At 34.8% G+C, this 16,470-nt stretch overlaps 1 protein-coding gene across 1 annotated transcript; it reads left to right on the forward strand.

Annotated features, from left to right (window-relative positions):
* Positions 1-222: 222 nt before the first annotated feature.
* On the forward strand, positions 223-3,063 carry LOC124916725 (dnaJ homolog subfamily B member 4-like). The gene is made up of 2 exons (XM_047457478.1): positions 223-812; positions 2,519-3,063. The coding sequence occupies exons 1-2, from the start codon at positions 286-288 to the stop codon at positions 2,967-2,969; spliced, it is 978 nt and encodes a 325-aa protein (XP_047313434.1). The 5' UTR covers positions 223-285; the 3' UTR covers positions 2,970-3,063.
* Positions 3,064-16,470: the final 13,407 nt, after the last annotated feature.

Genomic DNA, 16,470 nt, shown 5'->3' on the forward strand with positions numbered 1-16,470 from the left:
AGCTTATAAAACCATTGTTTCAAAAAAGCACTCTCGTGACAAAAATGATTCACATGGAAAATCACATCGTTCTGCTCATGATCATCAATCACGCAAGGTAAATTAAACATCTGGATCTTCTAGCTAGATCTTCTTATTAGTATATTAGGGTTTGTTTTGTTTTTTCGTTATTGACTTTCTTGAATTATTCATTTCTCTTAGGGATCTAACCATAACGAAGAATATAATCTCCCCGAGATCATCAACAAAGATGAATCTTCTCTTTCGCCAAGCTTTTTCAAAAGAATGGAAAATATCCCACAATCAAAGTTATCTCCTCTTAAGAGAAGTTCAAGCCTTGATGATGGATCTTCTCTCTCTAGAAACAAGAGTGGGAATCATCGGAACCCTTTAACCGCCGCCGTGAGCCACAAAAACATGGAAGAAACCACAAACGCCAGCGAATTCGATTTACCAAATAAGGAAGTTTCATCGTCCGACAAATTTCCCATGGGAAATTCCCTTCCCCGGAGTTTGAGTCAAACATCTAGCCATCGGTTCATGGGAAAATCTATGTCTAGAAAATATTATAGCCAAAAAGGGTCTTTAACGGATTTGCATTCCATTGATGAAGGAGGTCCTCCGGTAAAGGAGAAGATTATGTCGAGAAGTATGACGAGTAGGCAAGGTACCGTGCCCATTATGTTTTCGAGCTCTAATGGTTTGCTAAAACCATTGGCTATGGAGAAAACCCTAGAGTGCTCTCTCGAGGAATTGTGCTTTGGATGCGTCAAGAAGATCTCGGTATCCAGAGATGCCATTAACGATATCGGGTTTGTTCTTTCTCTCCCTTTTACTTATTAAGCATGTCATTGTTTAAGGTTTAGAATAATGCTGCATATATTTACTCTACATCTCTAAACGAAAAAGCCTCTAAACTAATGAACAAGAAGTGAAAGTAGCTAGAATATTGAAGAGGGAACATAACTTACTTGACATAGTTGAGAAAGAGATTGAATTGAAAGTTGTTAGTTTAATGTTGAAATTCATGTGCTAAGCAATCACAAGAGGTGTAAAAAGGTTTAAATATATAGTACTAACGGTTCATATAATTGTGTATACGGATTAACAACGGGTCCATAAATTTCACAACTACAATATATTAGTATATGTGTGAACTCTAAGAAAGACCAAGCTGTCAATATTTTTTCTTTGAGAGAAAATCACATTAGAGAAACTTTAGTGATGATATGAATACAAACATAAAATTATCTCTATTTGATTGGAAAAGAATTTCCAAATGACTTGAAAGGACCTTGTAATATTATAATTTCAATAAGAAGAATAGAAGATAAGAGTATAGAGATTATATGAGAAGATGGATGATGAGAACTAAGCTATTTTCATCTCATTTCCGATTAGATTGATTTTTTTGGAATTGTTTTAGTTAGATATGTAGCTTCTCATTTGGGTAAAAGTATAAAATTTATAGCTACTAAAGTAGGAATAATGACAACTGAACTAAAAGTGTATTTGTAAAGTGATATAACAAGCCTAGCCAAATTATTATAAATTTCGTAAGATATGTTTAATTTATATAGTAAAAATTAAAATCATAAAATACTAAAATAATGATGAAAAATTAGTTAAAAGTATATTTGATGTGATGTTTGAGAAAAAGAAAAGTAGAAACTCCCCCACCAAGAACCAATGTATGTCATGCACTATTGCTTAAGAATGAAAATATTTTTTACATTTTTTAAAACATAACAATTTCCTAATTAATTTAGTACAAGAGATAAACAAACTTAAGAAATTAAAAGGACACATTTTAGCTTGGAAAACCTTAAAAAAAAGAGTAAAACCACGGGATCTATATAAACTATTTAACAATTCACTATCATAAAAAACAATTATAAGGAAGTATTTACTTTATATATAACCAAACTAGAGTCTAATCAATTACATCAAGATCACACAATAATTTTGAAAAATAACAACAAAGACAACTAATTCTGTAATTCTGGTTTTGTCGGACTGACTTAAAAGCTTTAGAATATAGATTTTCACTATTCAGAACGTAGTCTTAGAAATAACCAACAAGCTATCAACAAAAAAAAAATTCTAACGGTTACTTCTAACCATAAATTTGTTTCTTCTCTGCATTCTCTTGTTGATATGTAAAACTCACTCAAACCCTAGAAGAAAATAATATTTCTTCACATTATATAATATGGATTTAAATAAAATCCACACCGGACTTTCTAACCATGAGAATAAAACCTAACAGAAAAGGGATGGGTGGAATGATTCATTGAAATACATCCATCAATCTTTAATAGGGATACAAAAGACTAATAAGGATAAAATCTAATTATGGTAAATAATATATTTTCATTGGGTTATTTGAGATTTTTTGTGTTTTAAATTTTAGTTTAGGTTAGGTATTATACAGTTAAAAGTATTTCCTGATTAAAAATTATCAAATAATTTTACAGTTATTTTTAAAATACGATTTAACACTACTATTTTATTTCAGGTTCTTGACACATGAGGAGGAACAACTTACCATAAAAGTGCAACCAGGATGGAAAAAAGGAACGAAATTAACGTTTCCAGGGATCGGAAACGAAAAATTAGGGACATGTCAAGCCGACATAATTCTAGTCATAATGGAGAAGAAGCACCCAATGTATGTTAGACGAGGAGGTGATGATTTGTTGATGGAATTCAAAATACCACTAGTGGATGCCCTCACTGGATGCATGATCACGATTGCATTATTAGGAGGAGAGGAGATGAAATTGATGTTCGACGACGAGATGATAGAGACCGGTTTGGAGAAGGTCATTGTCGGGCAAGGGATGCCGAAATCGAAGGAGCTCGGAAGAAGGGGAAACCTTGTGATCCATTTCGTGGTGGATTTTCCCAAGGAGCTCACAGATGAACAAAGGCACAAAGTTTGTAGTATCTTAGAGAATGTTTGTTAATGATTATTTTGCCTTTCTTTTATTCAATAGATTGTTTAGTCAACTAATTGCATGTAAAGTTTTGAGATAATAAAATTAAATGGTAGTGGACAAATATAAATATGCAAATAGATCAACTAATGCACAATTAAGAATGAAAATTTAGTTAATTAATGATTTTCTTATGCTACTTTTCAATAAACTTTAATAAATTTATAAAGTTCTAATGTTTATTAAACAAAGAGAATGAAGTTTGACGTTTATTTAGGCTCATTTCATAATAACGGTATTAAGTGGATTTTTTTTTCTTTCTGGTCTTAATATTAATTTGACTTTTTTTTCACAAAAATCATATGTTATTCACAAAAATATGAATTAATAAAAAAATTACACCCTATCAAAATCAATAACTATAAACATAATTGTCGCATAAGTTTGAAAAAATAATTATAAATTACGACAAAAATTGTCGTGAATTAATAAGATAACTAGAAAAATGACGCTTAAATCTCATTTAAGGATCGAACTTTAACATTTTGACCATATGAGACTCGAACTTTCACATATTCCACTGACATTATTAGATAATTATCCATTTAAGTACAAATCAACACAAAAATTGTCATGAAATAATAAATAATTAAAAAATAATAATGTCAAATTATCTTTCCTTCAAAGGAACCTATAAGATTTGATGATTCCAACTCACTTCATTAGCTTTACTCAACAAGATCATACCAAATTGTCAATGCACGAGATAAGGATAAGAAGAGTACTTAATTCCACTTGACTATAACTTTACTCATCAATGATGGTGTTGTCACATTTGGTCTTTTCTATTTTTTATGTTAAATTTAACACTATTTAATATTAACAATAAATAAATGTAACACCTCCATGTAGTCCTTTCTTTCACATTATTTAGCTTGTTTGCTTTGATAATTTTACATTATCTTTTCATCAATACAATGAAACTCACTAATTGTCTTTCAATTGACACCGCTTCAAAAATCTCAAACAAATCTTTGTGGGAAGAGTTATATCTCACAATACATAATCTCTCAACATAGTTTTGTCATCCTCAACTTCCTTCACTCTTTCGATTTTACTCAACCAAGAGCATAAGCTAGCTCCTTGAAGGCATTCAATCTCAACTTTGTATTACCATCAACCCTCCGACATATGTCCCATTTACCTCGATTTTTCTAGGTGGTTCGTGTTGAAGTGTTCTTTTTCATTGCAGTCGGGTTTTATCTTCCGGATAAGTAAACGGGTCAGGGTTTCTATTATGAAAACGGGTTAAGATTTTTTGTTATAAAAACGGGTTAGAATTTTTTCGTTATGAAAATGTGTTAAGGTATAATTACATTTTCGGATATTTTCTCTTAACATAATAAGGTTGAGAGAGAGTGAACAGATTTAGGGTTTTCTGGTTCTCTTGTTCTTTGGTTAGATCTAGAGAGAGATGTTAGAGAGCTTTTTATTGTGGAGTATTCCAATCATTCCTAGTGTAATCATTTTTTTTCATTTGAGAGCATGGTTTGATTTCTAAGAAGATCTGTGATTTTTCTGTTGCAAAACCCAACAGTTGTATTAGAGCAGAGGAGTATTGATTGGTTACCTATTTTAATATTGGAGTAAAGTGTTCTTCTAGTTACCTGACGAAATTCAAAGAGGATATCAATTGGATTCTTTATTGGGGGGTTTTGTCAGTTGTTAAAACTATAATAATGGGGAAATCTCGACCTAATTGTTGGGAAAAATGTATGTTCTATTCCCTACTTAATTTAAAAATTTAGGAGCAAATAAAGTATAAGTAAAAGCGGAAATAAATAACACAATGCACACACGGAATTTTTACGTGGAAAACCTCCTCAAATCAAGGAGTAAAAACCACGGAACTTTACGTCCAGTTCAAGCTTCACTAAAATCAAAGTCGGGAATACAAACAAGGTATAACAACCTTTTAATACCGCAGAAAGATAAAAGGGCATACCCAAAAAGATACAACTTTTTGGTCCTAAACAAGTCAAATAAAAACTTAAATTAGGAAGAACCTTTAATCCCCAGAAAAACTCCGTTTGAATCTCCGATCGTGAGTTTGATGAACCTGTGCGGCTGTAGGCGAAAATCTGCTACAAGATTTTCTCTTTCTTCATCTCTTTTAATTTTTGACTTCTGCTTCTTAATGACGCCGCTCTTTTAAATACTAGAGAAATTAGGTTATAACATAACCTTTTAAATACTATAATACCCTTAATGAATTAAAAGTGAACTTGAACCATATTGGGCCTTTTTCATAGTTGGGAGCCCAAACAAAATCCAACAATCTCCCCCCTCACAACTATGGGAAAGATGTTGTCAACCCGACGGTTGAACAACAAAACTTGAACTTGCTTAGTGGTAGTGCCTTAGTCATCATATCGGTGTCATTATCGTTTGTATGCACCTTTTCTAAAATCAACAACTTTTCATCTAACGCATCTCGTATCCAATGATACCTCACATCAATATGTTTAGATCTAGAATGAAATGTTAAACTTTTCGCTAGATAAATAGCGCTTTGACTATCATAGAGAAGCACATACCTTTCTTGCACAATATCAAGTTCAAATAATAACTTCTTAACCCAAATCAGCTCCTTACAAGCTTCCGTTGCTGCAATAAGCTCAGCCTCCGCAGTTGACAACGGAACATACTTTTGTAGTCTCGATTGCCAAGAAATAGCTTGAAGTGGATTTTCTTGAATCAGCATCACTTGCCATATCGGAGTCGTTATAACCAGCTAAATTCGGATTTTCATTTCCAAGGCAAAGTTTCATACTTGATGTGCCTCTAAGATATCTCAATATCCACTTCACCGCTTCCCAATGTTCTTTTCTCGAATTTGAAAGAAACCTGCTGACAGTACCAACAACATAAGCTAAATCTTGTCTCGTGCTAACCATAGCATACATAAGACTACCAACAGCTGAACTATAGGGAACATTCTTCATATATTCCTTCTCATCATCATTTGAAGGACTATATTCAGAGCTCAATTTAAAATGAGTCGCTAAAGGTGTGCCGACACTTTTAGCATTCTCCATATTGAATCTTTGTAACACTTTCTCAATATATTTTTCTTGAGACAACCATAACTTTTTCATCTTTCTGTCACGACTGATTCTAATTCCAAGAATCTGCTTTGCTTGTCCAAGATCCTTCAGTGCAAAGGATTTCCCTAGGTCTTGTTTCAACCTATCAATTCTCATAGCACTTTGACCAACAATAAGCATATCATCAACATAAAGTAACAGAATAACAAAATCATTAGGAGAATTTTTTTGCACAAATACACAATGGTCCGAAGTAGTCTTTTTATATCTCTGTTGCTTCATAAATAACTCGAACTTCTTGTACCATTGTCGTGGAGCTTGCTTCAATCCATACAAATTCTTATTCAACTTGCAAACACAATTCTTTTTACCTTTGACCTCAACACCATCAGGTTGATCCATATAAATCTCTTCCTCTAAATCACCGTGAAGAAAGGCCGTCTTCACGTCCATCTGTTCAACTTCCAAATCAAGACTAGCTGCCAAACTTAATATAAATCTGATTGAAGTCATCTTAACAACAGGAGAGAAAATGTCTGCAAAGTCAATTCCCTTTCTTTGACTAAACCCTTTGACAACCAAACGAGCTTTGTATCGTGGAGCTGAAGTATGATCATCTTGCTTCAGTCTGTATACCCACCTGTTCTTCAAATCTTTCTTTCCTTTTGGTAATTCTACCAACTCAAAAGTATGATTATCATGTAGAGATTGCATCTCATCTTTCATATAATCAATCCATTTATGCTTGGATTCACTATCCATAGCTTCTTCATATGACTCTGGCTCTCCCCATCGGTCACTAAAATATATTCATTAATAGAATATTTCATAGAAGGTTTTCTATCTCTTGTTGATCTTCTAGATGGAATTGTAGATAATTCCTCTTGCTCGTTACTAATATTCTTCACTTGAACGTCATGTTCATCTTGAGAATCATCCTGTTGCAACTGATTTTTTGTTGAATTAGGTGATTCAGATAATTGAACTTAATCTGAATCTATCCAACCACTTTTTCCCTTCAACTCACTATTTTTAGCTTTATCAATATTTTCAATAATCTCATCTTCATAAAAGATGACATCACAACTTCTGACAAGCTTCTTTGCAACTGGATTGTATAATCTGTAACCAAATTCGTTTTGACCATAACCCAAGAAAATGTATTCTCGACTCTTCACACCCAACTTTGATCTTTCATCTTTTGGAATATGAATAGAGCACCTGCATCCAAATACTCGTAAATGATCATACGAAATATTTTTACGAGTCCATACCTTTTTTGGAACTTCACCGTCCAAAGCAACTATATGACTCAAATTAATAACATGTACTACAGTGAGTAATGTTTCACCCCAAAACGTTTGAGATAATTTTGCTTCTGAAAGCAAACATTTGATCATATCAACAATTGTTCTATTCATCCTTTCTGCAAGACCATTCAACTGAGGAGTCTTTGGAAGTGTTTTCTGATGTCTGATCCCTTGTTGTCTGCAGTATGCATCAAATGGACCACAATATTCACCACCATTATCACTACGAATGCACTTGATCTTCTTCCCGATCTCTCTTTCAATAAGAGCATGGAACTCTTTGAACTTGTCTAAAACCTCGTCTTTAGACTTCAAAACATATACCCAAAGCTTCCTGGAATGATCATCAATAAACGTTACAAAATAAAGAGTACCACTAATAGTTCGTACCTTTAAAGGACCACAAATGTCTGAATGCACCAGCTCTAAGACTTTTGACTTTCTTGAAGGAAGATTATGCTTGAACGATACTCTAGTTTGTTTTCCAGCAACACAATGAGAACATTTCTCCAAATCGGTCTCACTCAAACCAGAAATAACATTTTTCTTAACCAACAGATTCAATCCCTTTTCACTAGTGTGACCAAGTCTTCTATGCCATAATTTAGAAGCATCTTTACTCCGTACAACATTCACACTATCCTTGCATATCGAAGTTTGCATCAAATATAAATTAGAATATTTCTCTCCTCGAGCCATAATCAAGTTACCTTTATAAAGTTTCCATTTTCCAGAACCAAAACTACTCGTGAAACCATCATCATCAATTTTTCCGGTTGATATCAAATTCAGCCTAATATCTGGAGCATGTCGAACATCCTTAAGTAATAATTTTGACCTATTACCAGAATCCAAGCAAACGTCACCAATACCAATAACCTTACTTAAGTCGTCATTACTCATCTTCAATACTCCAAAATCACCTGAAGTATAAGACGTAAAATAATCTTTCCTTGGCGTAACATGCAAGGAAGCTTCGGTGTCAAACACCCAACTTGACTCATTACATTCAAGGTTAATTGTATTCTCATCGTGGACAGTTACAAGATCATTTGAAGTCGCTATTGACACGCGATCTTCACCAGCATCTTTATTTTGATTAGATCCGCTCATTTCGCATTTCAACTTAAAGTAGTCTTTCTTAATGTGCCCCCTTTTACTGCAATGATAACATTCAACTGACTTGTACTTGGATTTAGACTTACTTCGACTCTTATGTCTCGCATTGTCTTTTCCACCCCCGTTCATCTGTCTCCCCCTATTTTCAGTAACCAACACATTTGAATTTATTGAAGACCCTTGAGATTTTCTTCTTAATTCCTCATTCATGACGCCACCTTTGGCCATCTGTAGAATTACCGCACCATTAGCAACAGAATTACAAAGAGAAACCTTAAACGTTTCCCACGAATCGGGTAGAATAGTCAATAACCAAAGTCCTTGAACATCATCTTCAAACTTAATTCCCATGTCTGACATCTGATCAAGAACACCCTGAAACTCATTTAAATGATTAGCCATAGAATCACCATCATTATATCTTAAATGAATTAATTTCTGAACCAAGAATAATTTATTACTTCCAGTCTTTGAAGCATATAAATTTTTAAGTTTATTCCATAAAGATTGTGCATTTATCTCATGTTGGATGTGGTTGTAAACATTCTCTTCAACAAACTGACGAATAAAACCACATACCTGTTGATGCTCAAAATTCCATTCCTCGTCAGATTTGGATGCAGGTTTCTCACTACCAAAAATGGGTAAGTGTAAAGCCTTAACAAATAACAAATCCTTCATCTTTCCTTTCCAAATCTGATAATTTGAACCATTGAGCAAAATCATCCTACTTGTGTTTATCTCCATAATTCAATAAAGTCCTAAACAGCTAACCAAGCTCTGATACCACTTGTTGGAAAAAATATATATTCTATTCCCTACTTGATTTAAAAACTTAGGAGCAAATAAAGCACAAGTAAAAACGGAAATAAATAACACAATGCACACATGGAATTTTTACGTAGAAAACCTCCTCAAATCAAGGAGTAAAAACCACGAGATTTTACGTCCAGTTTAAGCTTCACTAAAATCAAAGTCGGGAATACAAACAAGGTATAAAAACCTTTTAATACCATAGAAAGATAAAAGGGCATACCCAAAAAAATACAACCTTTTGGTCCTAAACAAGTCAAATAAAAAATTAAATTAGGAAGAACCTTTAAGCCCCAGAAAAATTCCGTTTGAATCTCCGATCGTGAGTTTGATGAACCTGCGCGGCAGTAGGCGAAAATCTGCTACAAGATTTTCTCTTTCTTCCTCTCTTTTAATTTTTGACTTCTGCTAAGAATGACGGCTACCGCTCTTTTAAATACTAGAGAAATTATGTTATAACATAACCCTTTAAATACTATAATACCCTTAATGAATTAAAAGTGAACTTGAACCTTATTGGGCCTTTTTCATAGTTGGGAGCCCAAACAAAACCCAACACTAATATGGTGAGTCTGAATAGTACAAACTATAGGCAATCGAAACTGATGAATAGTGATATAATAGTTTCAGATTATTTGAATGAAGCAATTAAAACTGAGGGTTTTACACTTGAGAGTACAAAAGAGGTTGATTGGAAAAAGATGTATAAAAAATCGTGCAGGTTTATTCATTCGTGGGTTGGTGTAAATGTTGTGCACCATGTTGAGAACTTGACTACGACGTATGATGTGTGGAGCAAACTTGAAGCACTCTACGTCGGAAGGTCAACAAAGAATAAAGTAGCACTGGTACGAAGGCTAGTGAACTTGAAGTACATTGATAATAAATCAATTGTTGAGCACTTGAATGAATTTCAAAATATTTTGAATCAGTTGAGTAGTATGAAGATAAACTTTGATGATGAGGTACAAACACTTTAAGTTCTTGGCTTTTTGCCTACAAAGTTGGGAGACACTTATTATCACTCTCAGCAACTCAACACCAAATTGTAAAGTCAACATGACATTTGTCACCAGTTCCTTACTTGATGAGGAGAATCGAAAAGGGGATAAATCCTCTAAGTCTGATATGTTGGTTAATGATAAAAAAGATCAAATGATAAAGAAGTGGTTCGAGTAGGGGGACGTCTATAGCTCCGAAGAAGGATGGTGATTGTCATTACTGTAGAAAAATGGGTTATTGAAAAAACGAGTGCTGAAAATTTAAAAATGATAAAGTAAAGGGTATGGTGAAACTTAGAGAAAAAAAGAACAGAGTGCAGATACATTTGCTTTTGTTTCGGATGGTGAACTGATATATGCTTCAAAATGTTAAGACTCTTGTCTTAGCATGTCTTTCAATGAAACAACATGGATTGTTGACACATATGCCTCATTCTATATTACTCCATACAAAGGTTAGTTTCAATCTACAAAGTTGGTGATCATAGTGATGTTTGCATGGGTAACAGTGGTGTGTCCAAGATAGTTGGTCTTGGTGATGTTAGAATTGAGACAAACTTATGTTGTCTTTGACATTGAGAGATATAAGACATGTTCATGGTTTGAGAATGAATTTGATTTTTGTAGGTAAACTTGATGATGGAGGCTACCGTAATGTTTTTAGTGGTGGAGCATGAAAGCTAAGAAAGGGTTCCTTGATTGTTGCACGAGGTAAGAAATGTTGTTCCTTATACAAGACAAATTTGAAAATTGTCTATGCTGTAGCGTATTCTGCCATGATAGAGTCATCCTGTGAGTTGTGGCACAAGAGACTATGTCATATTAGTGAAAAAGGTTGAATGTTTTAATCAAATGAAATGAGTTACCGAATCTCAAGGATACTCATCTTGAAAGTTTTGAGCATTATTTGAAGGGTAAGCAGAACAGAGTCTCTTTCAGTAAGTCGAAGATGGAATTGAAAAACAATTTTCTTTAGTTGGTCGATATAGATGTCTATGGTCCTATGAAGATTAAATCCATAGGTGATGCTTCTTATTTTGTAACCTTCATAGACGATTCATCTAGGAAGGTTTGGGCCTATGCTATATAGTCCAAGGATGAAGTTGCAGGAAGGTTCGAGGTCTTTCACAAGCTAGTTGAAAAAGAGACAGACAGGAAACTGATGAGGGTGCGACCATATAATGGGGGGAGAGTACATAGGCTCATTTGATAATTATTACAAAGAGCATGGTATTTGACAAAAACAGACTGTGCCCAAGACTCCACAACAAAATGGAGGGACATAGAGGATGAACAAAATAATGTTAGAACACATGAGGAGTATGATCTCTCATCCTAGGTTAGCTAAGCATTTCTGGACTGAAGCTATGAGCACTACAGTGTATGTGATCAATCGTTCTCCTTCCAAGGCATTGAATAATAAGTTTGCAGAATGAAAATCTTCCCGAAATACGAACACATTCTCATATTCAATCAAGAATCGTGTCGGAATCAAGACCGTCGGCACAATCGGAACGTTCGGCATGTTCGGCAAAGTTGCTCGGTCGCATGATTTAGTTGATTTGATAGTCGGTTACGGGAAATGTGGTCAGAGTAAAGATCATTGGCACGTCTGACACGTTTTGTATGATAGGTACGTTTGACACGTTCAACACATCGGGAAAAATCGTCTAAGGTTTGAATAAGGTCGTTTTAAGATTGTTGTTCTGACTTTGATCCCCTGTTATGAAGTCTTATTAGAATATGGGTAAAAGGAAAAACAATAAGGCTAAAGAAGTGCATGAATTTATTCTTAAAGGAATCAAAGCCAAAGAAGTGTAGGTCTTTGTTTCTAAAGGAGTCAAAGAAACTATAGAGAAGGAAATGAACAAAATAGCTAAATAAGTTATTAACGAAAAAGTGCAGGAAATCAGCAAAGACCCAATTGCTGCCCAAAAGCTTTTGGAAAATAATGCATGGATCAAGGAGAAGAAAGAAGGAGTTTGGATGATAGGGTATAAATAAATGGCCAATTTATTTGGACTAAAAAACCAAATCACCAAACTCTTGATGCATGCTAAAAAAGGAGAGATTATACTTAGCAAGGAGAAAATACCAACATATGTTTGTCTTAGCATGTCCCTCAATGAAACAATATGGATTGTTAACACATGTGCCTTATTCTATATTACTCCATACAAAGGTTATTTTCAATCTACAAAGCTGGTGATCATGGTGATGTTTGCATGGGTAACAGTGGTGTGTCCAAGATAGTTGGTCTTGGTGATGTTAGAATTGAGACAAACATATGTTGTTTTTGACATTGAGAGATATAAGACATGTTCATGGTTTGAGAATGAATTTGATTTTTGTAGGTAAACTTGATGATGGAGGCTACCGTAATGTTTTTAGTGGTGGAGCATGAAAGCTAAGAAAAGGTTCCTTGATTGTTGCACGAGGTAAGAAATATTGTTCCTTATACAAGACAAATTTGAAAATTGTCTATGATGTAGCGTATTCTGCCATGATAGAGTCATCCTGTGAGTTGTGGCACAAGAGACTAGGTCATATTAGTGAAAAAGGTTGAATGTTTTAATCAAGAGAAATGAGTTACCGAATCTCAAGGATACTCATCTTGAAAGTTGTGAGCATTATTTGAAGGGTAAGCAGAACAGAGTCTCTTTCAGTAAGTCGAAGATGGAATTGAAAAACAATTTTCTTGAGTTGGTCCATATAGATGTCTTTGGTCCTATGAAGATTAAATCCATAGGTGATGCTTCTTATTTTGTAACCTTCATAGACGATGCATCTAGGAAGGTTTGGGCCTATGCTATAAAGTCCAAGGATGAAGTTGCAGGAAGGTTCGAGGTCTTTCACAAGCTAGTTGAAAAAGAGACAGACAGGAAACTGATGAGGGTGCGGCCATATAATGGGGGAGAGTACATAGGCTCATTTGATAATTATTACAAAGAGCATGGTATTTGACAGAAACAGACTATGCCCAAGACTCCACAACAAAATGGAGGGACATAGAGGATGAACAAAATAATGTTAGAACAGATGAGGAGTATGATCTCCCATCCTAGGTTAACTAAGCATTTCTGGACTGAAGCTATGAGCACTACAGTGTATGTGATCAATCGTTCTCCTTCCAAGTCATTGAATAATAAGTTTGCAGAATGAAAATCTTCCCCAAATACGAACACATTCTCATATTCAATCAAGAATCGTGTCGGAATCAAGACCGTCGGCACAATCGGAACGTTCGGCATGTTCGGCAAAGTTGCTCGGTCGCATGATTTAGTTGATTTGATAGTCGGTTAAGGGAAATGTGGTCAGAGTAAAGATCATTGGCACGTCTGACACGTTCGGCATGATAGGTACGTTTGACACGTTCGACACATCGGGAAAAATCGTCTAGGGTTTGAATAAGGTCGTTTTAAGATTGTTGTTCTAACTTTGATCCCCTGTTATGAAGTCTTATTTGAATATGGGTAAAAGGAAAAACAATAAGGCTAACGAAGTGCATGACTTTATTCTTAAAGGAGACAAAGCCAAAGAAGTGTAGGTCTTTGTTTCTAAAGGAGTCAAAGAAACTACAGAGAAGGAAATGAACAAAATAGTTGAAGAAGTTATTAACGAAAAAGTGCAGGAAATCATCAAAGATCCAATTGCTGCCCAAAAGCTTTTGGAAAATAATGCATGGATCAAGGAGAAGAAAGAAGGAGTTTGGATGATAGGGTATAATCAAATGGCCAATTTATTTGGACTAAAAAAACAAATCACCAAACTCTTGATGCATGTTAAAAAAGGAGAGATTATACATAGCAAGGAGAAAATACCAACATATGTTTGTTTTAGCATGTCTCTCAATGAAACAACATGGATTGTTAACACATGTGCCTCATTATATATTACTCCATACAAAGGTTATTTTCAATCTACAAAGCTGGTGATCATGGTGATGTTTGCATGGGTAACAGTGGTGTGTCCAAGATAGTTGGTCTTGGTGATGTTAGAATTTAGACAAATATATGTTGTTTTTGACATTGAGAGATATAAGACATGTTCATGGTTTGAGAATGAATTTGATTTTTGTAGGTAAACTTGATGATGGAGGCTACCGTAATGTTTTTAGTGGTGGAGCAAGAAAGCTAAGAAAGGGTTCCTTGATTGTTGCACGAGGTAAGAAATGTTGTTCCTTATACAAGACAAATTTGAAAATTGTCTATGATGTAGTGTATTCTGCCATGATAGAGTCATCTTGTGAGTTGTGGCACAAGAGACTAGGTCATATTAGTGAAAAAGGTTGAATGTTTTAATCAAGAGAAATGAGTTACCGAATCTCAAGGATACTCATCTTGAAAGTTGTGAGCATTATTTGAAGGGTAAGCAGAACAGAGTCTCTTTCAGTAAGTCGAAGTTGGAATTGAAAAACAATTTTCTTGAGTTGGTCCATATAGATGTCTATGGTCCTATGAAGATTAAATCCATAGGTGATGCTTCTTATTTTGTAACCTTCATAGACGATGCATCTAGGAAGGTTTGGGCCTATGCTATAAAGTCCAAGGATGAAGTTGCAGGAAGGTTCGAGGTCTTTCACAAGCTAGTTGAAAAAGAGACAGACAGGAAACTGATGAGGGTGCGGCCATATAATGGGGGGAGAGTACATAGGCTCATTTGATAATTATTACAAAGAGCATGGTATTTGACAGAAACAGACTGTGCCCAAGACTCCACAACAAAATGGAGGGACATAGAGGATGAACAAAATAATGTTAGAACACATGAGGAGTATGATCTCCCATCCTATGTTAGCTAAGCATTTCTGGACTGAAGCTATGAGCACTATAGTGTATGTGATCAATCGTTCTCCCTCCAAGGCATTGAATAATAAGTTTGCAGAATGAAAATCTTCCCCAAATACGAACACATTCTCATATTCAATCAAGAATCGTGTCGGAATCAAGACCGTCGGCACAATCGGAACGTTCGGCATGTTCGGCAAAGTTGCTCGGTCGCATGATTTAGTTGATTTGATAGTCGGTTACGGGAAATGTGGTCAGAGTAAAGACCATTGGCACGTCTGACACGTTCGGCATGATAGGTACGTTTGACACGTTTGACACATCGGGAAAAATCGTCTAGGGTTTGAATAAGGTCGTTTTAAGATTGTTGTTCTGACTTTGATCCCCTGTTATGAAGTCTTATTTGAATATGGGTAAAAGGAAAAACAATAAGGCTAAAGAAGTGCATGACTTTATTCTTAAAGGAGACAAAGCCAAAGAAGTGTAGGTCTTTGTTTCTAAAGGAGTCAAAGAAACTACAGAGAAGGAAATGAACAAAATAGCTGAAGAAGTTATTAACGAAAAAGTGCAGGAAATCAGCAAAGATCCAATTGCTGCCCAAAAGCTTTTGGAAAATAATGCATGGATCAAGGAGAAGAAAGAAGGAGTTTGGATGATATGGTATAATCAAATGGCCAATTTATTTGGACTAAAAAAACAAATCTCCAAACTCCTGATGCATGCTAATAAAGGAGAGATTATACTTAGCAAGGAGAAAATACCAACATATGTTTGTCTTAGCATGTCTTTCAATGAAACAACATGGATTGTTAACACATGTGCCTCATTCTATATTACTCCATACAAAGGTTATTTTCAATCTACAAAGCTGGTGATCATGGTGATGTTTGCATGGGTAACAGTGGTGTGTCCAAGATAGTTGGTCTTGGTGATGTTAGAATTGAGACAAACATATGTTGTTTTTGACATTGAGAGATATAAGACATGTTCATGGTTTGAGAATGAATTTGATTTTTGTAGGTAAACTTGATGATGGAGGCTACCGTAATGTTTTTAGTGGTGGAGCATGAAAGCTAAGAAAGGGTTCCTTGATTGTTGCACGAGGTAAGAAATGTTGTTCCTTATACAAGACAAATTTGAAAATTGTCTATGATGTAGCGTATTCTGCCATGATAGAGTCATCCTGTGAGTTGTGGCACAAGAGACTAGGTCATATTAATGAAAAAGGTTGAATGTTTTAATCAATAGAAATGAGTTACCGAATCTCAAGGATACTCATCTTGAAAGTTGTGAGCATTATTTGAAGGGTAAACAGAACAGAGTCTCTTTCAGTAAGTCGAAGATGGAATTGAAAAACAATTTTCTTGAGTTGGTAGATATAGATGTCTATGGTC

This window comes from Impatiens glandulifera, chromosome 9, assembly GCF_907164915.1.
Source record: "Impatiens glandulifera chromosome 9, dImpGla2.1, whole genome shotgun sequence".
In the NCBI taxonomy this organism is placed as follows: Eukaryota; Viridiplantae; Streptophyta; class Magnoliopsida; order Ericales; family Balsaminaceae; genus Impatiens; species Impatiens glandulifera.